General features: G+C 42.4%; 1 protein-coding gene across 4 annotated transcripts in view; it reads right to left on the bottom strand.

Annotated features, from left to right (window-relative positions):
- MTR (5-methyltetrahydrofolate-homocysteine methyltransferase) overlaps nucleotides 1–26,442 on the bottom strand; it is a 1,497,716-nt gene that overhangs the window by 809,088 nt on the left and 662,186 nt on the right. For all 4 annotated transcript variants that reach the window (XM_073627630.1, XM_073627629.1, XM_073627631.1 and 1 more), the window contains one exon: nucleotides 2,311–2,427. In XM_073627630.1, the coding sequence (XP_073483731.1) occupies nucleotides 2,311–2,427 (117 nt within the window). The remainder of the gene's footprint in view (nucleotides 1–2,310; nucleotides 2,428–26,442) is intronic.

Genomic DNA, 26,442 nt, shown 5'->3' with positions numbered 1-26,442 from the left:
CCTGTTGTGAAGATATGAAATATATGAACCATATCTTTCTATGTATCCAGAGTTCCTCTTCAACATGAATTTCTATTTTTGATATTTCTTATTATTCTTGTTTTTCTCTAAGATGTTTCTGAATTCTTTTGGTATTGCAACACAAGTGGCTGACCAGCTGACAATTAAATGTTCTGCCAATGACCCGACACAATTCTCGGAAAGGATGTGATATGGGAAGATGTTGACATAGAAAGTCCCTGTGTAAAAGTCAAATTAACCTTTCCAAAATAATTATTCTTCCCTTTCTGTCAAAATAATTCCTTAATTAAAAATATCCAGGTCACGATAACCCAAAAACTGTCCAAAAGCTGTGTTGACATACTTGGTGAAATGCGTACTTGTGACGTGTAACTTTGGGCTTTTGCCCGGCATAGAATGTAATGCTACGAGTTTCTATAAAAGGTCTGAACTGCTTTATAATCTGGATCACTATTGATGAAGAGATGTGATCCACTGTATGTACAGTGTATATTCTGAAGTAAACATACATGAGACTAATGCAGCTCTATTGGCGTTGATGTCCTTTATTTCAAGGTTCAACTTAACACTGTTATATTGTGTTAATTTATTAAAACCATAATTTTGGAAATGTACCATTGTTGCACTCTCTTTAATGTAAGTTGATTTGTCTTTATTTGTAATAATATACATTTATTTTGTGGAAAAATTATGTGACAAATTCATGTTATGTGTAGGTGGGGCTTTGTGTGGGTGTGGCTTGGGTGTGGGTGGGGACACATGGGCAGGGGCACAGGGGGCCCCATGACCTTCCATTGCCTGGGGGCCCCATGAGTTGTCAGTCAGCCCATGTTCAAAACGAATATTAGAAAGTATTATTTTATCAGAAGAGTAGTTGACGCTTGGAATAGACTTCCCATAGAGGCGGTGAGACATTAATAGCAAGTGAAAACATTTCACTGATCTATACTCAAACTTTTTTTTTTTTATTAATATTTGCTGTCACTATTTTATTTTTCTAAAGGAGAACTGATGTGTGATTTTTCCCAAGTCTACATTGCTATGTAAAGCAGAGTTCCACCCAAAAGTGGAACTTCCGCTCATTTGTCCCCCCCCGCTCTGGTGCCACTTTTGCCACTTTTCGGAGGGGAGTGGATACCTGTCTTTTGGTATCCTGTTCCCACTTCCGGGAGTCTGGAATGCGGCAAATTACATCAGCGGCAGGGCTCCTTCCCCCTTCCCAGTAGGAGAGCGCAGCGGTGCCCCGCGCATGCGCTGTAGGGACCCGGCGTGAAGCTGTAGTGCTGCACTGCCAGGTTCCCTTACTGGCACTGGCAGCACCCGGCAGCTGATGGAAACATCAGCTGCAGTGCCAACATCGCTGGACTCCAGGACAGATAAGTGTCCTATTATTAAAAGTCAGCAGCTGTGGTATGTGTAGCTACTTGCTTTTAATTTTTGCAGAGGTGGGCAGACCTTTTTTTTAAATAAAATGTGTGAATATATTTTCTGTGTTAGTTTAAATCAGTGAAGTTTGGCAAATACTACCAATGTTCCATTGCTTTATCGACAAATTAATTGGAAAAATAATCTAATGACATCAATCACATCTGACCAGGAAGTGCTAGAGAACCATTTTTGTAAAATATTCAGAATGCACAGTCTGTGGCATTGTTGGCTATTTAAAGAAGAAGTAAACTCTGCTGTTTATTTTTTTACCTGTAAAGTAAAGGCACAATGTGCTAGTATGTGTCGCATACTAGCACATTATGTGACATTTGCCCGCAAATGAAGCCCTCGTCGCCCCTGCTACATCTTTGCCAGTCTTCCTTCCGGGTCCGCGGTCACTGGCTCTGTGATTGGCCGGAGCCGCATGACGTCACTCCTGCGCATGTGCGTGGGAGCTGCTGGTCACAGCACAGGGTTCTGAAGAAACAGCACCTGTGGCCCTTCCTTCAGAGCATATGTGCCTATTATGTAATTGGCACAGCATAGAGTAAATATTTCCTAAACTGTGCAAGTTTAGGAGATATTTACAGTACCTATAGGTAAGCCTTATTATAGACTTACCTATAGGAACAAACAATAGAGGGAGGTTTACTTCCTGTTTAATAAGCCACTCAAACTGTGCATTTCTTACATACAGACTTTTGACCTGGCAAATGATCTATTAGCAGAACATTCATTTTGACACATGCAGAATTTCAGTAAAATACTCAATTTTCAGATCTATCTGCATACATTTGAACTCCTAAAAATAAAGAAAAACATTACCACAGAGGCACTTGACAATACCAGTCAATTTCATACCTTTATAGCATGGAAAAGAAACACCCCGTGCATTGCTTCTCGAATGGCATCCATCCCCCGAAATGAGAAGGAAAGGTTAGAAAGGCCACCGCTGACTTTAGCGCCCTTTAAAGTAGCCTACAAAAAAAAATAAAAAAATAAGAGACCTTAAAATGCAGGCATGTCATATGTGTAACAACCAGGCATTATTTCATAATATCAAGATCTTAAAGCAGTAGTAAACTTGTTAAAATAAAAAAATAAAAAATCCTTACACTAAACTAATAGCTAACCAATTGACTGATATATTGCCCACTTTAATCCATTGTGACCAATAAGGTTTTACAAAAGGTCGCCAAATATATGATGCCAGCAGATGGATTATCAACATTATTCAACATGTGGAGTCTACTAGAGCACCTTCCCTTCCTTTCTCCCTAGATGCAGGAGTAGGTGTTTGAATCCACTGGGCTTACTGTCACAGCATCCTTCACACATTTAGATTCCAGGGGAAAAATTTAAATGCAATCCTTGCCATATATACAACTCCATAAAACGCAACTGAATGTCTTAGATATGTTATCTTATCCATTTCTGCTATCTAATGGTAGAAGACAAGGATGCCCTGTATCCCCACTAATTTTCAATCTACTAATGGAACCCCTAGCATAACATATTAGAACCCTGTGATATCAGGATTTACCATTGGATTTACCATTGGTGACCCAACACACAAGGGAGGCACGAGGGGTGTACTAGAACACTAAATTTCAAAAGCACAAACTTTACTAAACTGCGCTCAATGTTGCAGGATATTAATCAGTTCCTGACCGTCTCACGCAGATAAACTGTGTCAGAATGGCTCTTCTGGGTGAAATCCCGTATGGGTATGTCATTCCCCTAAGTTGCCGCCAGGGGGCGCGCGCTCACTGCACAGCGGGGGACCCGATGCGTGTGGCCACGCACGATTGCATGCACGAGCGCCAGCACAGGGATTTGTGTGTTTCTCCTCTGTCAGGGCAGAGGAGACATATCGTTTGTTCCTACTAAGAAGGAACAACATGCTCGATTCTTGGAGAGGGGTGTGACCGGATGCTAGAGTGAGAGGCGGTGTTAGCGGTCTCCCTCTGGCCTGATGCCTCCGTGACCATCCGCACCAGCTTGGCGGATCAAGCCCAGCTGGAAGCACTCTCATCCGCTGCAGAGCCTTGGGCTTGTTTGGCTGCCTAGCTCCCTTCAATACTTCCATACTGCCTGTGTCTGCGTGTGCCGCCGGAGCGCCGTCAGCGGCCTGCGGCGCCGACGACCCCCCCCTGGAGCGGCGAGGAGCGGCGAGGAGAGCGTGAGACGCCGGTCGTGTCAGAGAGGGTTGCCGGGGCGACGGCTCCGACGCTGGCGGCTCCGACGGCGTTCACTGACAGCGGAAGAAGCGACCAGTGGGGAACGTCCCTGCACTGCCCAGGTACCCCGGCAGTACCAAGGTATTGAGCATTACATAGGAGGCGGACTGTTTATGTTTCTCTTCTCTCTCTCTCACTGGGGGCTGAATTGTTGCCTGAAGTAGAGGGGTTTGAGGTTCAGGCAGCTTATCCTGCGATCATAAAATGGCTTATCCCTGTGGGGGAGAGGAACACCCTGCTGGCTGGAGCTGGTATGTACAATTAATGTAAACATTTATTTATGGCAGAGAAAACAACAGCTTGATAATACGGAATTGTCCGTCACACTAGGCTGGGTGCTAGTCCTGCTTGTAACCAAACATCAGAAAAACATAACTGGGACTGTTTTATTATTTTGACCTGAGAAAAGGAAGGGAAAGGCTAACTTGACGAGCCGTTAAAACCCCATAAATTGTTCTCCTTTGGATTATATAATAAGCCATGACTAGAAAAAAGGGAGAGGAGCCGCAGCAGCAGGAGAATACTAGCTCTCAAACCACTCGTACATCAAAAGAAAAGGGGAACCAGGCAGCAGCAGCGGCCAAGTTGGAAAAATTTGCGCACCCCTCCACCTCATCACCATCCAAAAGCACCCTCCAACAGCAGGAGAAATCTCATGTGGGGGGCTCTGGGGACAGGAAGAGTCTAGGAAAAGGGCCGACGGCAACACACACAACAAAAACCGCGAGCAGTAAAGGCTCTGCGGGCGAACCCTCAGGAATGGCAACTAGCATTGTCGCCGAGCAAAATACATCTCCAACAGCGGAGCCTACATTGAAAGATGTCCTATGCGCTGTTAATTCCTGTAAAGCCTCCCTAAGTGAACTGTGCGACCAGCTGAAGGGGTTAAAGGAAGAGCTAATTACAGTAAGCCAAGAATTACAAAGGACTGTTGCTAGAACAACCATACTAGAGGAGAGGATGAGTCAGGTTGAGGACGATCTGGCCCCACTGAAGCAAGAGCTTAAAGCAATGAAAACGCAGGTTGACCTGCATAAAGTTAAGATGGAGGAAATGGAAAATAGGTCTCGCAGGAACAACGTGCGGGTGGTAGGCCTACCGGAGCGGTGTGAGGGTCCCCACCCCGAAGAGTTCATGGAGAAGTGGCTTAGGGGAACATTCGGGACGGAAACCTTTTCTCACCTTTTTTCTATTGAAAGAGCCCACAGAGTGCCAACTAGGCCCCCGCCTTCAGGAGGATATCCCAGACCAATAATTATGAAATTCCTCAACTACAGGGACAAGGTTACATTGATGAGCAGGGCTAGAGAGAAAGGGGATATTTTACATAACGGGGCAAAAATTTTATTTTTCCCCGACTACTCCCCAGACCTGCAGAAACGAAGGGCCGAATTTAGGGACATTAAGCATAAACTACGGGACTATAAAGTAGAATATGCCCTGTTGTATCCGGCACGCCTGCGCATTACTGCCCTAGGGGCCACTCATTTCTTCGACACAATGACAGGGGCAACAAAATGGCTCGAAGATAACAAAATGACTCTGCAGAGCTAGGGGTTCTATAAGGCTGGTTAAATCACTATGCTTTATTCTATTTTGGTTTCCTTTTTTTTTTTTTTTTTTTTTTTCATCATATAGCGGATGGCACGGGGAGGGGGGGGCAGGGGGGGGGGTGTGATGGATGGAAGCACGGATGAAGGATGTGGTTTTACTAGGTTTATACACTTTAAGTACCGATTTGGTGTTTTGGAATAGGGCTGGGGGAGGGGGAGAGGGGGGGAGGAGCTTGGAAGTGTGTCACAAAGCACTTGGTCAGTATATGAGTGAGGAGTTTTTCTTTGAACGGTTGGAAGGGAGTAAAAAGGTCACATGCATAGCCCCTAGGGCTGGCCTAGCTAGGCAGGAGGGGGAGACACGAAAAGGGGTGGGGAAAGGGGGGATGGGTCAGGTAAAAGTTGGGGGGGGGGGAGGGGGGTAGGTTAAATAGAGGGAGGGGAGGGGGGTTCACAATAAACTATGTGGTCAGATACTGTGGTGAACGAAAAGCACACGTACTCAGGGGGAAAGGGCCTACAAAAATAAAGCACATTTGCACATGTTGTTTACGTTCACAATTAAATAACACCAGAGGAGGGGGCGGAGTGGTCCCTGGACGCGGGGGCCCTCGCCCCCTCACCTTATTTTTCTCTTTTTTCATTTTTAATATAACCACAGAGACTACGGCAAGTCCTGTAGACACAATCGCACAAATGAATTGCTTTTACCTTTTGAGGGGTCAGTTATTTTTTTTCTTTTTCTTTTTTCTTTTTTTTGTAAATGCCATTTAAAACCTTAAAAATAGGCTCGTGGAACATTAGGGGTATGAGTGACCCTGCTAAGAGGGCAGCTGTATTCTCGGTGATGGAAAATTATGGTATTGAACTGGCTTGCCTGCAGGAAACCCACCTCACTAACGAGACTAAATTATATGTTCGGAGTAACAAATTCCAAGAACAGTACCACTCGGTTCATACCTCTTACTCAAGAGGGGTGAGTATCTTGGTGAGGAGAGGTACCTTATTTTCCTGCAGGGAAGCTAGGATAGACACGTTGGGAAGGTATGTCTTTCTGAGTTGTGTTGTGGAAAAAAAACCTCTGGTGATAGCAAATGTTTATATCCCTCCCCCGTTTAAAACAGAGATCATGCTGGATCTGTTGGAGTTTGTGGATGGTATGGTGGGTATTCCTATAATAGCGGTGGGCGATTTTAATGCAGTTCTAGATAGCAGCATGGATCGATTTCCGCCCGTGCCCCGCGCGGAAAGAGTACCAGAGGGGCGATTAGCCCAACTGCTTGAAGAGATTGGATGGCGCGATCTGTGGAGATCTTATAATCCAAATATTCGGCAGTACTCCTGCCACTCAGGGTCATACTCTACTCTTTCGCGCATAGACATGGCAGTGGGTAATAGTGAAGCCCTGCGATTAATAGGAAACAGAGTATAGACGGAGGGGAATATCGGACCACTCACCCCTGACTTTGACTCTAAACCTAAGCATTAGAACCAGTCAGAAGAGGTGGACAATAAACCCACTATGGCTGGACCTGATCAGTAGTCCAACAGAAATATCCTCTAAGTTAAAAGAGTTTGTAACGTTTAACTCAGGCACAGCACCAGTAGGGGTGGTGTGGGATACCCTAAAAGCATACCTTAGGGGACTGCTACACCAGCAGGTTGCCATGGCAAAAAAAACATCAAGGGACTGGGAGGTGAGGGCCAGTAGGGAAGCCACGGAAGCAGAAGCGCAGTATGTGTTAGACCCAACCCCAGAAAAACAGGAGATTTGGCTCAACAAACAACAAGAGTATAAAGAGGTAATCAACAGAAGAGTAGAGAACTAGAGACTTTTCCAGCAACAAAATTATTTTGGGGAGGGAGAGAAAGTAGGCCGGATGCTCGCCCTTCTAACTAGGTCTAATCTATTCTCACCAACCATCTCCTCAATTAAAACATCGGCTGGAAATATTACATCTGATCCGGTCGAGGTCTTAGAAACTTTCTCCATATTTTATAGAGACCTGTACAGGTCCCGCCAGGGCCTGAACCAACGCGAGATGGACAGGTTCTTGGAAGGAGTAGACCTGCCCATACTCTCGGAGAGGGATAGAAGCGAGGTGGATTCCCCTCTGGCCCTGGAGGAGCTACAAAAGGCAGTCGCAGAGTTGTCAGGTCAGAAATCTCCGGGCCCGGATGGGCTACCACTGGAGATTTATAGGAAATACGGGGAGATTCTCCTCCCAGAGCTCCTAAAAGTGCTAGAGCAGACGACCAGGGATGGTAGGCTGCCCTTATCAATGTCAGAGGCCGATATAGTAGTGATCCCAAAGGAGGGGAAAGATCAATCGGAAGTTTCTTCATATAGACCTATATCACTGTTGTGCACAGATGTCAAGATCATTGCAAGGGTGCTGGCATCCAGGCTAAACAAATGTATTGACAAACTGGTGCACCCGGACCAATCGGGGTTTATCCCCGGTCGGTCCACTAGCACAAATATCAGAAGAGCTTACCTGAACCTACAGGTACCAACAGAGAATGTGGGATCCAGAGCCATATTGTCCTTGGATGCTGCCAAGGCTTTTGATAGCCTAGAGTGGGAATACCTCTGGAGGGTGCTAGAGAGGTTTGGATTCGGTCCCGTATTTATTAGCTGGTTAAAAATTTTGTATAACCATCCAAGGGCAAGGCTCAAGATAAACGGTGAATACTCTGAAAGCTTTCCCCTCGAAAGAGGGACAAGACAGGGATGTCCCTTATCTCCTTTGTTGTTTGTTCTGGCCATGGAACCATTGGCGGGAGCAGTGAGATCATCTACGGAAATACAGGGATTTCAAAGAAAAGGGAGAGAAGAGAGAATAGCACTTTTTGCAGATGATATCATATTTTTCCTGGGGGACACGACCTCCTCGTTGGAGAAAGTGATGCATTTAGTAGAGGATTTCGGAAAGTTCTCGGGATTAGTTATCAACTGGGAGAAGTCATCGCTTCTACCGGTAGACTCAGTGGCCAACTCTACTCCAATGTGTTTGCCTCACTTGAAGATCACAGAGAAAATGAAATACCTTGGCGTCGTGCTGTCCAAGGACCCCGGTACGTTTATCAAGGATAACTTGACCCCCCTCTTACAAAAATTTAAGAGGAAATGCGATATTTGGAGCAGACTCCCTTTGTCTGTGGAGGGCCGAGCCAATTTGATAAAAATGGTCTGGATGCCGCAGTTGTTATACCTACTTCATAACGCCCCAGTTTGGATTGGAGGGAAGTGGTTTCAAAAGATCCAATCCCTTTTTAGGGAATTAATATGGAAAAAAGGGCAGGCTAGGATCAACCTACAAAAACTGCAGCGCCCCGACACGGAGGGGGGACTGGGGGTTCCTCAACCATTTATGTACTACCTGGCAGCCCAGCTACAACAATTGGGTGGATGCGCCACTGAGAGAGGGGGAAACAATAACGTCAAAATCATTCTACAGGGGAATCCACACAGCTCATTAGTGGGAGCACTGGAGGCAGACTCGCTACAAGGAGAAATCCCGACATTTAAAATGATCACCAGGGTCTGGCAGGCAGCTAAGAAAATAATGGGGTATAAAGGAATATCAGAACATACGCCACTGTGGAATAATAAGCGATTGCACGAACTATCAACAGTAGATAGGAACAGATCGTGGGAAAGTCGTGGGAGAAGACGGTTGATACAACTATATGAAGGGGACACTCTGAAATCCTTTGAGGACCTAAGACACGAGTACGGGATACCAAACCAGGTATTCTACAGTTACTTGCAGATCAGGCACGCTCTTAGTAAGCAGTTTAGTAGGCAACCCCCAGTATGGTGTAGGACCCCACTACTACAGACAATAATTAAATCAGAGACCACCAAGGGCTTAATTTCAGAGATATACTCCCAACTAACAAAGAGAGGAAATACGAAGGCAGGTCTATCAGGGGGAAGGGGCAGATGGGCGGCCGATGTGGGGGAGATAACGGACGAGCAATGGGAGAGGATTCTTGAGTTTGGATCAGAGGTGTCGGTCTCTCCCTCACAAAAAGCCTCCCACTTGATGTTGTTACACAGATCTTACTACACACCAAAAAGGCTGTTTATGTTTGGCCGTAGAATCAACGACGAGTGCCCTAGATGCAGAGGAACAGGCGACCTAATTCACATGGTCTGGAGGTGCCCAAAACTAGTAAGGTACTGGACTGAGATTATAAAGAAAATAAATGCTACGTTTAGAGTGGACTTAGAGCCCGATCCTAAAATCTGTGTGCTGGGCTACGTCAGTAGTGGATTGAGGGATAGAAACACAGCCGTAGCGATAGCAAGATGCTTGTTTCAAGCTAGAAAATGAATTGCACAAGCATGGCAATCAAGCACACCTCCAACCCCGGAAGTTTGGGTCGGAACGGTTAACTCCACAATAAGGAGCGAAAGGACATTCTACACAAGGCTTGGTAATTATAAAACGTTCGTGAAACTATGGAACCCATGGGTCCAAGCAATGCCATGCTCCTAACCAGTGTTACCTTAGTGCCGAGGGTAATTGTCTTTTCACCAGGGTAGAGATGCTGTTCCATAGCCTAGAGACCTGAAGTTAAGAGAGAATAAGGGAAAAAATAATAGCTTGATATAAGGTGTGCATCGGAATAATTAGCGCAGGTCACTGGGGGGAGGGGGTGGGGGGGGGGGTTCACTAGTTTAAATAGTTTAAAAAGTAATAAAACACTGCCATGTATGTAAACAGTAAGAGATTGGGTGGCCGGCTGGTCGGGACGTATACGGCGGGTGTGACTTTTTTTTTTTTTTTTTTTATCTTTCTTTATGTTACACTTTTGTATAACTGTAATCTTACATACTTAACGCACAAATCAAGAGAAAAGTCTGAATGGCCACAATGATGTGACTCGGCAAGAGACAAATATGACCATCAATCTGAAAGATGTCTCTGGATCAAGGTAACTGAAGTGGTCAAAAAAAAAAAAAAGAAGGAACAACGATATGACTCCTCACATAGTCAGTCCTATCCTCCCACAGTTAGAACACACTGAGGGAACACACATTTAACCCCTTCCCTGCCAGTGACATTTACACAGTAATCAGTGAATATTTATAGCACTGATCACTGTATAAATGTCAATGGTCCCAAAAATTTGTCAAAAGTGTCCGATCTGTCTGTCGCAATAACACTAAAAATCGCAGATCGCCACCATTACTGGTAAAAAAAAATAAAAAATAAATAAAAATGTCTTAAGACATTGTCATAGATGTCATAAAAGAATGTATATAGGCCTAAACTGACAGGACCCATTCCCACACGCTCCCAGGGCTCCAAAAGCAGAAGCTGGCAAAAAGTAGGTGACAGTACACACACGGTAGCACTCCATCCCTCTGTTCCTATGGCTAATCCCTCACCAACTGGGTCGTTAATTAGAATCGCTTCTCACAATGTCCAAGGACCAAACTCCCCTAACAAAAGAAGAAGAGCTTTTGAAAATTACCCTTCCCCTAAAATAGATATCATTATGCTACAGGAGACTCACTTCCCGACCCGGTACAACCCCAAATTTCTCCACACACATTATCCGACCTTCTACTTAGCCAATGCAGCCAACAAGACCAAGGGAGTTGCAATATTATTCTCTAAGCACTGCAATTCCTCCCCTATCTCATAATATAAAGATCCAGAAGGCCAATATATTTTGGTAAAGGGGACAGTGGAAGGCAGGTTGTATTCTCTTGCATCCTATTACACTCCAAATAAAGGCCAATCTCAATTTTTTCAGAACCTATTTAGGACCTTGAGCCCACTTCTAGAGGGTTTGATCATTTGTGGGGGTGACTCAAACCTAGCCTTTGACCAAGGGCTAGATAAATCAAAACCACCAGTAACCCAATTAACATGTCCCACCAAGACAAGCCTACGTGTAGCAAGACTTTTCAATTCACAGGGCCTTGTTGACATATGGAGGGAATTGAATCCCTCAAAAAGAGACTACACCCACTATTCTTATCCACACCAACTCTATGCTAGAATCGACCATATGATCTCCCCTGTAATGATCCTGGCAGCACAAAAAGCTTCCATCATTGATACTGCATTGTCGGACCAATCGGTCTTACTCACCCTACAGAACGCAATCACCAGAACTCCAATGTCTCATTGGCGCCTCAACAAATCACTCCTCAGTAATCCTGTGCATACCTTAGAGACAGAAGAGGCCCTAAAAGAGTACTTCATAATAAATGACCAGACTGACATATCCCTCGAAATGCTTTGGGCGGCCCACAAAGTTACCATAAGGGGCACTCTAATTCAGATAGCAACCCGAATCAAAAAAGAAAGGCAGTTGGACGTGCTCAAACTAGAAAACACTTTCTCCGACCTTAAACCTAAACACAAAAAAAAAAAACCCTCTAACATCCTTCTTGACAGACTAGATGCAGCAAGACTGGAACTCAATCTGGCTTTAACTGCCAAAGCGGAGAAATATATCCGCTGGAGCGAAGCTAAATTTTATACTCAGAAGGACAAAATAGGCCATATGCAGGCAGCAAAGCTTACACCAAGATCCCACCCTGCCCAGGATTAGGAGACCAGGACAGGCTGCCTCAGCAAATCCAGACAAAATATTAGCTGCCTTCCATGACTTCTATTCAGCACTATACGCCCCCTCCCCCACAAACAAAGGCTCCTTGTTCACCGATTATATGCGGGACTTACCCATACCGACCCTTACTGCAGAACACAAAAACATAATAGAAGACCCCATTTTAGTAGATAAAATTAAAGATGTCATTAAAAACCTCAAGAAGGGATCGGCCCCAGGACCAGACGGTTTATCAACCCCTTGTAAAACTTTTGCAAACATCCTAGCCCCATACATGGCTAAATTCTACAACTCAAAAACTTCAGGCTCCCCAATGGACCCCCAACTCAATACTGCCTATATAGCAGTAATCCCCAAACCAAACAAAAATCCAGAAGAGGTCGAAAACTATAGGCCCATATCCCTAATAATGATCTAAAGAGCTTAACAAAAATCTTAGCCAACCGTCTTTCCTCCTTCATTAATAGATACATCCACAAGGACCAGGTGGGGTTCATTCCCGGGAGACAAACGCTCTAAACATTTCCCTGAATCCAGACATAGTTAAATCTTTACAAAGCACCTTTCCCTTCAAGTGGAGTAACTCTTCTATAGAATACCTAGGGATCACCCTTACAGCCAAAATTGAAAACCTGTACTCCTCTAACTTCATTTCCACATACCGGAAGTTGGAATCTGACTTAAAAAATTGGGCGAAAGGTAAACTTTCCTGGCTAGGCAGGATTCACGCCATTAAGATGACATTACTGCCCAGACTGCTTTATCTTTTCAGAGCCATCCCAATATGTGTCCGTAAGGATCACTTGAAATCTTTCCAACAAAAAAATTAACAAATTTATTTGGGGGGCTTCAGGCCACAGACTACCGCAAACTACATTATATAGACTTAGGGCTAAAGGGGGACTGGGTTTGCCGAGACTGCTTTGGTACTACCAAGCAACAAGACTCTCGCAGCTTTCTATAGTGCATTCTAAAACAGAAAAACCTGACTGGATTCAAATAGAGAGACAGGCGGCCCCCTCTTATACCCTTGACTACCTTTTAGGGATTCCCGCCAAAAACAGACCCCCGATCCTTTCGCCCATCCTATCCCAATCTTTTGCCCTGTGGGACAATATGAGAACGAATCACTCAATCTCAGAATGTCAACCCCTTTCACATATCTCTAAGACAAACTTCATCCCAGGCTTAAAAATCAGATCCTTCAAATGGTGGTTGGATAAGGGGTTGTACCGGATCGGACATTTTTTTACCTTGGCAGGTCCCATTTCCATGAAATTCTGTACAGATCAGCTGGAAATCCCGACCTCTGAACATTTCAGATTTTGACAAATCCAGCACTTTCTCCAAAAGATCTGGAAATCTAAACCAGCCCCTCCCGCGTTCACCTCATATGAGATTTGGTGCGGTCAAGCCATGAAACAGAGGGATGGAATCTCCATAGTTTACCAGTCACTGGCCCAAATGCCCAACAAAACCCCTTATATGAATTCTTGGGAGGAGGATCTCCAAATAAGATGGAGTTTGGAGACTTGGCAAACATCTTTCTCTAGATCTTTCAAGGGGATTCAGAACATCTTTGATCGAACCCAATTCGAAAGTGATGACCAGATGGTACCTTACACCAGCTAGGTTGGCAACCATGTACCCTACGGCCAATCCTCAATGTTTTAGAGGTTGCCAGCTAACGGGCACTATGGCCCATACTTGGTGGGAATGCCCTAGACTAAGGTCCTTCTGGAACAAGATGTTTGCCTTAATTCAGAAGGTCACGACCCATCAGATCCCTAAAATCCAGGCTATTGCTCTTCTAAATGCCAATTTGCCTAGGATACCTAAACCTACATGCAAACTAATCCATTTCATGTTTCCGGGGGCGAAACGAACGATCGCTAAAGCGTGGAAACAATCCAGAGTGTCTCTGATGTCCACAAAACGCAAAATTTCATGGATTATGTCCCAGGAAAAACTCACAGGCATACTCCTAGACAAAACCAAAAAATTTTAAAGCCACCTGGGAGCCCTGGGTCAAATATATGGGTATATCCCTCATACCCGGGATAACAGCATAAGAGACTTATCCCAGTAGGTCCGGATTGTTGATTGGCTTATCATCCTTTCCTCTTTACCCTTTCTTCTCTCCTTGCTCTTCTAATCTATATCCTTCCCTTCCTTCTCCATACACTGTACGCTTTCTCTTCCTACCAAGGATACACTTTATCCAAATGCCTCTGAGAGTATAGAGTAGGGGATACCCGGCTCCAAGGACTTGGGACCGGAGCCCCTAGATTTCTCACCCGGTGACCAGAGCCTCTGGGGCCTAGTAGGCGGGGCTATGTGGGGGGTTGTAGGGGTTCTCCCTGGGCACAGCATGATCCCTAGAAGGGGTGCCCGGGGGGTCCCCTGGACCTCCTCTGCTGTGCCTATCATCCACGATAACAGGAGCATATGGTTACTCTTGAGGGTAGGTTTTCACAGTTTATACCATGTTCACTGAATTCATTTTACTGCTTTATGAATATATTTGCTAATGTCTCACAGCATACAGTGTATGTACAACTATTTGGTTGATATATTTTTATTCTACTTTGTTGTCATATGAAAAATATAATAAAACCCTTTTGAAAGTAAAAGTCAGCAGCTACAGTATTTGTAGCTGTTGACTTTTACTTTTTTCACAATGGCCAGAAAAAAAAAAAGTACAAAGTGGAGGGGTCAGTGTTAGCATTCAAACAATACAAGGAATGCAATATGGAGTGTAAGTACGCAATCAGGGCGGCTAAAAAGATATTGAGAGACACATAGTGGAGGAAAGTAAAAATAATCCCAAGAAGTTTAAATATATTAATAGTAAAAAAATGAGGATGGAACACATAGGCCCCATAAAAGACGAGGAAGGGAAGGTGGTTACAGATGACGAGGAGAAGGCAGCTCTACAAAATGCTTTCTTCTCCTCAGTTTTTTGACGATGACAGCATTGTTAGCTATATGCCACAATATCTAACTATGTGACTAACAGAGGCTTTATCCAGAAAGGATTAGAGAAGCTTAAAGTGTTACTAAACCCACAACCGTAAAATCAGTTTATTAATGCAGTAAACAATGTTTGTTACACCTGCCGTGGAACCTAAGGGTTAATCATTTGCATTGTGTATAAAGGCAGTTTCATCTTGTCTCTCTGATCCTCCTCTTCTTCCACTGTCTCCAAAAAATAACCTGATCTTTACAGAGCCAGTGGGCGCACTGCACATGCTCAGTTTGTACTGCTAGAGATTTATTGTTATTTTTTCTTGGGAGGGCACATGTGATCAACACAGGGCCAATTAGCACTGTCCAGACAAAGGATCAGGGGAGAATGAAAACTCCTCCTACAATCTTACAATCTTTACTAGGAACTGATAGAAGTTACAAGGCTGCTTAACAAGGGAGTTTAACAAGACATGTGGCCACTCATTAAAATTAGAAGAAAAGAAGTTTAACCTTAAACTACGTAGAGGGTTCTTATCTGTAAGAGTAGTGGTCGCAGCGGGGGGCATCGATAGTTTCAAATAACGATTAGATAAGCATATGGAAGACCGCAACATACAGGGATATACAATGTAATATTGACATATAATGACACACATAGCTTTGACTTGATGGACTTGTGTCTTTTTTCGACCTCACCTACTATCTATATACTGCTGATGAGAAAAGGTATTTAGAAGTTTATATTTACTAAAATAATTGCATTACCATATTCTGTGTACTGTGGGAGACCAGATATAGTGAATGTAGGTTATGGGTTTGGTAACAGTAACATAAATAGATCACTGGGACCAGATGGCTTACACCCGAGAGTCCTTAACTACTTTTCATACTTAGTGTTTACAAGTTAAAATCTTTTTTTTTTTTTTGCTAGAAAATTACTTAGAACCCCCAATTATATATATATATATATATATATATATATATATATATATATATATATATATATATATATATATATGTATTTTTTTTTTCAGATACCCTAGAGAATAAAATGGCAGTTGTTGCAATACTTTGTCACACGGTATTTGTGCAGCGGTCTAACAAGCGCAATTTTTTGGGGATAAAATACACTTTTTTAAATTAAAAAATAAAACAGTTAAGTTAGCACAATTTTTAATTATTTTTTTTTATATTGTGAAATTTAGTGTTACACCGAGTAAATTGATACCAAACATGTCACACTTCAAAATTGTGGAATGATGACAAACTTTGACCCCTAAAAAACCCCAGAGGTGACATTTAAATGTCTACAGGTCACCAATTTTAAGTTGCGCATGAGCTCAGCGGGGCGCTTTAATTAATTTTTTTTTTTTTTACACTGTCCTTTTTAAAAAAAAAAAAAAAATGCCAGGCCCTCCTAAATGTGAGATCTGGTGACAAACAGACCTCAGATCTCGCATTTACACTAAAATGCAATTAAAAAAAAAAATAAAACAAACACATTTATTTAACAAAAAAAAAAAAATCCCCTTCAAGACCATCCAATGTTATGGAGCCGAGTCGGGGCCAGCTTTACCTCACTCGGCTCCAGGCCTGTTAGGGGAAGGATGCAATCGTCTCCGCCGCTACAGACAGCCCCAGTAAGAGAAGGAAAAAATGGCTGCACATTCAGAGATCCCGATTGCCTTTTATTATTTACAGCGATAACGCCAAAGACACCAACATGAGGTCACGTAGACGCGTTTCACACATACATCTTGTGCTTAATCATTACAATGACAAATAACCGATAGATCTTAAATAGACCGCCCCAGTAGCTACAGGTGTTCCGGGGCAGTCATAGTCAGCATTAATACACAGCCCGATCAATCACAAAACTTCAGCCCCAAGGAGCATCTGGATAAAGAAGTTACCAAACCCATAACCTACATTCACTATATCTGGTCTCCCACAGTACACAGAACATGGTAATGCAATTATTTTAGTAAATATAAACTTCTAAATACCTTTTCTCATCAGCAGTATATAAATAGTAGGTAAGGTCGAAAAAAAACACAAGTCCATCAAGTCAAACCTATGTGTGTGATTATATGTCAGTATTACATTGTATATCCCTGTATGTTGCGGTCTTTCATATGCTTATCTAATCGTTATTATTGCTGATCATCACCGCCCCTGGAACACCTGTAGCTACTGGGGTGGTCTATTTAAGATCTATCAGTTATTTCAGTCATTGTAATGATTAAACACAAGATGTATGTGTGAAACGCGTCTACGTTGGTGTCTTTGGTGTTATCACTGTGAACAAAAAAAGGCAATCGGGATCTCTGGATGTGCAGCCATTTCTTTCTTCTCTTACAAGTTTCCCAAGGAGGTGGGCCGGGGCTGGCACTCTATGAGATACTCCATTTCAGGCTCTCATCATACACCTGGAGCAGCGGTTCTTTTTTTCTTGTATACCGGCTCCGTTAAGTGGCGGAGACGAACGGAGAGCGGCGGGAGGGGGCCCTCTCCCGCCCCCGATAAAAGTGATCTTGCGGCAAATCCGTCGCAGAGACCACTTTTATCTGAAAGCGGACCTGAAAAAAAAGCACAAGTGGAGAGGCGCTTCTGGGTGCAGTCGTTTTTTAAAATTCAATTTAATAGACAACGTAAGATCAACTCACATGTGGTATAAAAATGAAAAGCATGGTATCAGAAAGTCGAGATGACATTCCCACATCCTGTGACAAGATCTGTGCTGTGTATGATGACCGGGGATCTTCCGAATGATGTAAACGCTGGCTCCGGAAGAGCGGCCTCAGAACGAGGCTTGGAACAGTGGATGGCTGGCAGCAGGAGGATGATGTCATCAAAAATGGACGCATTTTATGAGCGTGCGCACTTGGATGCTCTGCAAGTCGCGCTCCTACCTCAGCAGACAGTCTTAATACCATAGAGAGGGATTAAATAAAGAAAATGACACAAGGGCGGAGCTGGATGAGGCAATGAGGGGGAGGTTGGAAGTGACATTGAAATTAGTAAACTAACCAAATTAAGATGTAAATACTATAATACTATAATATGCAAATAAAAAATATGGATATAGTATGCTGGTCCGGACTGAGTATATATAATATTGGTAGGGGAGAAAAATATGTATATATATAGCTAAAAAAAATAATGGACATATATATATATAAAGCAGAAAAATAAAAACTGTTATTATATATGCTGGATATGAAAAATGGAAAGAGGAGGACAAGCTAAACCCACAAAGCACCAATGCTAAACCCGCAGAGCACCAATGCGCACGCATGGGAAGTATCCATAAATACAATGAAAATTATATAACATATGTAGGGATATAAAAAATAAAACGATAACATTATTAAACATAGACGTACATAAATTGGCAGGCGGTACGCATGCTGAAAATGATAAATACATAAGACAGAATGGGTCTACATACAAAACATATATGATATAAATAATTAAGTGGGATAATATAGTAGCTCGCAATATGCTGGGATAAAATGTGGTAATAAAATGCATATGTATATGCGTTTACACGCATATAAAATGCATACAAACGCACACACATACCAAATGTATTAATATGGAAATTAGTACCATAAAAACATGTATATATAAGAGATATAATTAAAAAAAAAAAGAAACAAAGATAGGCGGAAGTATACTAACAAAGATGAAAGGTGGGTTTATACGATGGTGGAAATTTCTATACCTTCATTCATTCCACCAGGTGAAAGGACATCTAAATGATAAATCCAGTAAGTTTCTCTAGCGCAGAGTTTTTTGAATCGCTCTGCAGCTGGAAAAGAATTGGGGATTTGTTCAATCACCCAAACTTGAAGCCCTTTCGTGGATTGTTGTTGGGCTTGGGTAAAGTGTTTAGGCACACTGTGGGCCATCCTTTAACGGGTCAATGTCACTTTCGATTGACCTCCTATGCTCCCCAAACCTGGTCCTGAGAGCTTGTATAGTGTGGCCTACGTATAGTAAGCCGCAAGGGCAGGTAAGTCCATAAACGACAAAGTCTGAGGAGCAGTTGTAAAAGTCCTTCAGTGTATGGGTGACCCCCTTTGTGGTAAATGACTTTTTACCATGTTGTATGTATTGGCACGTTTTGCGGCACTGGAACATCCCAATTAGTGGAAGGAGTATGGGCTTGTCCAAGACAGTGCGTCTGGATCGAATTTTGCTGGGAGCTATCTTCGTTTTTAAATTAGGCGCTCTCCGATATGTTACCCGTGGTCTATCTGTAATGAAAGGTTTTAGGAATGGGTCCTGTAATAGTATGGTCCAATGGTCAGCCAAGATTTTCTCCATTTTCCTGAATTGATAATGAAAGGTGGTAGTGAACCAAACAGTGTGGTTGGGTGGTTCACACAATTGTTCCTGAGGTTTCCCTTTTTGAAATGCTTCGATGATGAGAGCTGGGGGATAGTCCTTATCCCTGAATTTTTTAGTGAGTAGAGTACTTTGATCGACATAATCACATTCTCTTGTGCAGTTCTGTCGACAGAACTGACCCTTAGGGATATTGCTGATCCGTTGCGGGAGATGGCAACTGCTGTAATGCAAAAAAGTTTCCCACAGTGGGTTTGACATAATTCTTAGAGATGATGGTGAGGGTAGCTGGAATCAAAGCCCAACTCAAGATGAAGGAAAGATAACGTATCAGGGTTAGTAACATAGGTAAAGGATAAACCATATTGGTTCTCATTGCAGTGATCGACAATTGCGTGCATATGGGTTATTGTGGAGGATATAAAGGTTCTCCCAGTAGCCCATAGCAAGGTTGCCATAGGAGGGCATGAAATTTGCCCCCATAGCCGTACCCTGTATTTGTACAACAAAATCCCCATCAAACTGAAAATAGTTGTGTTTTAGACAGAAGGAAGTAGCGTCCAGAATGAAAGCTGCCTGGCACGGGTTGATAAGAGGATCTTTGGCTAGAAAAAACTCTAATGCTAGTAGGCCAAAAGAATGGGGGATGGATGTGTACAATGAATTGACATCAAGTGAGAGCCAGACATAAGTCTGCTCCCACTTTTAGGGAGACAGAAGTTCAAGGAGATGTGTCCCATCCCTAACGTAAGACTATAGCTGTTGGACAATGGGCTGTAGAAAATGATCAATGTATAAACTCAAGCCTGTGGTGACACTGTCCATAGCCGCTACAATTGGTCTACCGGGAGGGTGGTCTAAACTTTTATGAACTTTGGGGAGAAAGTCTTGGCTGATCATTGGACCATACTATTACAGGACCCATTCCTAAAACCTTTCATTCCAGATAGACCACAGGTAACATATCGGAGAGCGCCTAATTTAAAAATGAAAATAGTTCCCAGCAAAATCTGATCCAGACGCACTGTCTTGGACAAGCCCATAATCATTCCACTAATTGGGATGTTCCAGTGCCGCAAAACGTGCCAATACATACAACATGGTAAAAGGTCATTCATCACTAAAGGGGGTCACCCATACACTGAAGGACTTCTACAACTGCTCCTCAGACTTTGTAGTTTATGGACTTACCTGCACTTGCGGCCTACTATACGCCGCACTATACGAGCTCTCAGGAGCAGGTTTGGGGAGCATAGGAGGTCAATCAAAAGTGGCATTGACCCATTAAAGGTGGCCCACAGTGTGCCTAAACACTTTAGAAAAACAACAAAAAAGTGTGGCGCTGAACAATGTCATATAAAACTGTAAACAAGTCAATAGACAGTAAGGAGGATCAATTGTATCTGCTTTTAAGCATATAGTCCTCATATGAACTTCAAAGATACATAGTCTATATGGCAATATGTTAAGACAAAATATTGAAGACTTATATAGACATCTTGACTGAAAATCCGCTCACTACCACCAAGAGTTGAGGAGGCTTACCAGATGAGGTGGACCCAATGGGGCATACGCCGGATTGGGTCGGACAAGGCTTAGGTGGTGAGTGGCTGTATATACTCCAAGAAGGATGCGGTCTCACGAGTTTGTTGTATTCATCCAGATAATACCAGGAACTTAAGAGGTGTGCGCAATCTCCCGGATGTGGGAGGTCATGTAGATCTTAAGGAAGTGGTGGGGTGTTCCATAAGCAAACCCCTGGTTTCACAGTGACATTATCTGTGCAATTGCTGGTTGCAACGAGAGAGTCTGTTAGAGAATGTCTCTGTCTTCGCTTTCATTTAAACCATTATCTGAAAAGATACAGGGCTTTCTGGGTGGCATATGTATTGTTTCTCAACCAGAAATCCTGTGACCCCCTTGCTCAGGGAGGTCATACAGTGCTTAAAAGCAGATACAATTGATCCTCCTTACTGTCTATTGACTTGTTTACAGTTTTATATGACATTGTTCAGCGCCACACTTTTTTGTTGTTTTTCCATTTTACACTTTGTTGGTCGTGTTGGCTGCTTCCTTGTCTTTCGTTTTAGGGTAGCGCAGAATTATTCTATATCTAGTGCCTAAACACTTTACCCAAGCCCACCAACAATCCACGAAAGGGCTTCAAGTTTGGGTGATTGAACAAATCCCCAATTCTCCTCCAGCTGCAGAGCGATTCAAAAAACTCTGCGCTAGAGAAACTTACTGGATTTATCATTTAGATGTCCTTTCACCTGGTGGAATGAATGAAGGTATAGAAATTTCCACCATCATATAAATCCAAAATTCATCTTTGTTAGTATACTTCCGCCTATCTTTGTTTCCTTTTTTTTTTAATTATATCTCTTATATATACATGTTTTTATGGTTCTAATTTCCATAATAATAAATCTGGTGTGTGTGTGCGCGTTTGTATGCATTTTATATGTGTTTTAGTACCACATTTTATCCCAGCATGTTTTTTATGGTATTAATTTCCATATTAATACATTTGGTATGTGTGTGCGTTTGTATGCATTTTATATGCGTTTAAACGCATATACATATGCGTTTTACTACCACATTTTATCCCAGAATATTGCGAGCTATTATATTATCCCACTTAATTATTTATATCATATATGTTTTGAAAGTAGACCCATTCTGTCTTATAGATTTATCATTTTCAGCATGCGTACCGCCTGCCAATTTATGTACGTCTATGTTTAATAATGTTATTGTTTTATTTCTATATCCCTACATAATGTTATATAATTTTCATTGTATTTATGGATACTTCCCATGCGTGCACATTGGTGCTCTGTGGGTTTAGCATTGGTGCTCTGTGGGTTTAGCTTGTCGTCCTCTTTCCATTTTTCATATCCAGCATATATAACAACAGTTTTTATTTTTCTACTTTATATATGTCCATTAGTTTATTTAGACTATATACACATTTTTCTCCCCTACCAGTATTATATATAATCAGTCCGGTCCAGCATACTATATCCATAGTTTTTATTTGCATATTATAGTATTATAGTATTTACATCTTAATTTGGTTAGTCTACTAATTTCATTGTCACTTCCAACCTCCCCCTCATTGCCTCATCCAGCTCCCCCTTGTGTCCTTTTCTTTATTTAATCCCTCTCTATGGTATTCAGACTTTGTCTGCTGAGGAAGGAGCGCGACTTACAGAGTATCCAAGTGCGCATGCTCATGAAACGTGTCCATTTTTGATGACGTCATCCCCCTGCTGTTAGCCATCCACTGTGTTCCAAGCCTCGTTCTGAGGCCACTCTTCCAGAGCCGGCGTTTACATCATTCGGAAGATCCCCGGTCATCATACACAGCACAGATCTTGTCACAGGATGTGGGAATGTCATCTCGACTTTGATACCATGCTTTTCATTTTTATACTACATGTGAGTTGATCCTACGTTGTCTATTAAATTGATTTTTAAAAAACGACTACACCCAGAGGCACCTCTCCACTTGTGCTTTTTTTCAGCTCCTTGGAATATGGTTTCTTCCCTTAATTGATGGCAGCCTTGTGTGCTTCCTGTGGACGTTTTTTTCCCTCTCCCAATACCACTATATAGCCGATTTGCCTGTGTATGCCAGATGGACTATATTGTCAATTACTAGCAGATTTGTATTGGGACTTTTATGATCTCTGTGTTGATGCGCCTATACTTGTGTTCATCTGAAAGCAGACCGCCCGCTATCTGCTGCCATAACGGTATTCCACTTCAAACAGCTGACTTACAAAGACAGTAGGCGGCCAGCAAGTAAAGAACTCAGTCAGGTTATAGCCAGACCACTATTCCTAATCTTCATGGACAGCTTACTGACAGGATTGGTACCAGCTGATTGGTGAAAAGCCCACGTGGTATCAATATTCAAAAAAAGGGCAGAGATCTATTCCTGGGAACTATAGGCCTGTCAGTCTAACATCAGTAGTTTGTAAACTGTTTGAACGGATGATACGGGACCATATCCAAGAATTTGCTGATGAACAGTATAACTAGCAGTAATTGGCATGGGTTTAAAAAAGTTTGCTCGTGTCAAACCAACCTATTAACATTCTACGAGGAAGTGAGCTCCCATCTGGGCAAAGGTAGGCTGGTGGATGTGGTGTATCTGGATTTTGCAAAAGCATTTGATATAGTCCCCCACAAACGCTTAATCTACAAGCTGTGGTCTGTAGGCATGGATCACAGGGTATATACCTGGATAGAAAACTGGCTACGGGGGTGTGTCCAAAGGGTCGTGATAAATTATATGTACTCAGAATGGTCTAGAGTGGTCAGTGGTGTACCCCAGGGCTCTGTCCTGGGACCCAATCTGTTTAATTTATTTATAAATGACATAGGGGATGGGATAAATAGCTCGATCTGAGTGTTTGCTACGGCACTGCGTCGCTTTAACAATTGCGTGGTCGTGCTACATTGCACCCAAACAAAATTGACATCCTTTTTTTCCCCCACAAATAGAGCTTTCTTTTGATGGTATTTGATCATCTCTACAGTTTTTATTTTTTGCGCTATAATAAATATCCCAAAAAAATCTATATATATTTGCATGCAATTTTCTCTACAGCGCATACATATCCTCTGAAGAAGACCTGATGGGGTCGAAACGCGTCAGGATCTATCCAAGCACTTGCACTTTTGGACAATGTGTTTAGTTTTCCATGTGTGGTTATGCTGTTTTCACATCTCCTGTACCACAGCTCAAATTTTTACTTTACGGTCAATTTTGATACTTTGTCTCAATAAAGTTATATATTTTCATATTCTGGTATATTATGTTTCCATCATTTTGCTGCCTAGAAAACCCCTCCCATTTGGGGGACCATCTTTTTCTGTGATCACACTCGGGGTGTGCAGCATTCTTTTCTTTTCCCAAGTGTTTCCCTGTTTCAAAAAAATATATAACAAAACAAATTTCTTCCTCAGTTTAGGCCGATATGTATTCTTCTACATTTTTGGTAAAAAAATAAATACATTCGCAATAAGTGTATATTGGTTTGCGCAAAAGTTATAGCGTCTACAAAATAGGGGATAGATGTATGGCATTTTTTTTTTTTTTTTTTTTTAGTAATGGCAATCTGATTTTTATCATGACTGTGACAGATCAGATACTTGACACTATTTTGGGACCATTGAGATTTATACAGCGATCAGTGCTATAAAAATGCACTGATTACTGTGTAAATGTCACTGGCAGGGAAGGGGTTAAACACTAGGGGGCAATCAAGGTGTTAAACGTGTTCCCTCAGTGTGTTCTAACCGTAGGGGAGATGGGCTCACTAGAACATGACAGATCACTACTGCTCCCGATCACTGGGAGCAGTAGATTCATTTCATGTTGCTTGGCAGAACAGGAAAATGCCTTGTTTACATCTCCCCGTTCTGCCTCAGTGTCACGACCGTGGACCACGGACACACTAGCCTGTGATTTAAAGGGGATGTATGGGTACACCCATTTGCACAGCGGTGCCATTCTGCCAACATATATCGTTGTACGCTGGATGGCAAGAGGTAAAAAGGGTATTTACTCCAGAGATAGGACGAGTATCCTACCACTTTATAAAACACTGGTTCGGCCGTCCAGTTCTGGTCACCAATTCTCCGAAAGGATGTGCTGGACCTGGAGAGGGTCCAGAGAAGGGCAACCAAATTAATATGGGGACTGGATGACCTAAATTATGAGGAATGACTACAAGCACTAAATTTATTCTCACTGGAGAAGAGACGATTGAGAAGGTATATGATTGCAATGTAGAAATATCTCAATGGCGATCCCAGAATAAGTATGAAACTTTTCAGTCCCAGAGAGTGTAAGAGGACATGGGGCCACATGAGGAGACTGGATGAAAAGTAGTTTAACCTGCGTAGGGGTTTTTTCCACTGTCAGGGCGGTAAGGATGTGGAACTCTCTTCCACAATCAGTGGTGTTGGCAAGAAGTATGGATAGTTTTAAAAGACTCTTGCACATACATCTTAACGCAAACAATTTAAGTGGATATGGGAAATTATTTTTCTACACACACACCTACACAGGTTGAACTGGATGGACTGATGTTGTTATTCAACCTTTACCAACTAGGTTACATAACATTAATCTTTTCTGCTGATGATGCCATTGTCATGAAAACCAACCAAGTTACTTCCCTGGCTGAAATATGCAAAATATTATGGTGGTTTAGCAATGTCTCTTATTATAAAACAAATGAAACTAAATCATTTATACTAGATTTGAGTGTAGATGGCACTGCTAGAAACTTCCTGCAACTTCAGCTCTCTAATGTCTGGGCCGATACTAGTATGACCTACCTTGGTATCCAACTAACTAGATCAGTGAAGGACTTATTCTCAAAGAATTACATCCCCTTCTCTTTAACATCCATTGTGACATGAATTAAAATTATTACAGATAATAATTAGTTCTCTTGGTCAGGTAGGGTTTCTGCGATCAAATGATGCTCCTCCCACAACTTGTATTTTTTCAGAGCTCCCCCTTCTCTCATTCCTATTTTAGGTCCCTTCAAACCACCCTTAGCAGCTTTGTGTGGCAAGTTAAAAGAACCTGATGTGTGCATTTGAAATTCAATAAGTACAGGTCAGCAGGGGATCCAGTTATGTTAACTCTTCCAATTATTGTTATGCTACTATTTTGTCACAATGCAGGACTGGTTCCTTCCTGCTCCCTATACATTCTGGGGGCAGGTGGAATCTATTCACATCCTATGGCCTAACTTATGTAACTGGCTATATGGAATCACATTGGGAGACCCGATACCATCATCCCTCTCTTCTCCTATGCTTGCCTCGATACAAGCCTGAAAGAAGCGCTCTATTAGTTCTCCTCCCAGTGCATGCTTACCCCCAGTAGTCTTATTGCAGCATTTCCTTACCCCTCAGACCTACCTATTGCTCAGTGAATAGACCATAATATGCCACATTGAAGATCCATTTGACAAATCATCAAATCCTTTCCCTGTTTACAATGAGAATACCACTTGCCACCCTCAGAACTTTATAATTTTATTTGTATAACCAGTTGTTTGTCCTAGTTGCCCAAGCCTTTCTGTACCATGCCACATTTAGCATGGTTGCATCTTTCGTCCATCCATAATACTAAAAAAAAAAAAATAAATAAAAAAAAAAGCAAAACTACAGCAAAAAAGTTATCTGTTAAATCTAATCCTTTCATACAGTGGGAAACATTTTTGGGGACATCATATACCAAA

Source organism: Aquarana catesbeiana, linkage group LG04, assembly GCF_042186555.1.
Source record: "Aquarana catesbeiana isolate 2022-GZ linkage group LG04, ASM4218655v1, whole genome shotgun sequence".
Taxonomy (NCBI): domain Eukaryota; kingdom Metazoa; phylum Chordata; class Amphibia; order Anura; family Ranidae; genus Aquarana; species Aquarana catesbeiana.
Note: the sequence above shows the minus strand (reverse complement) of the source record. Positions and strands in the feature narration are given on the sequence as shown.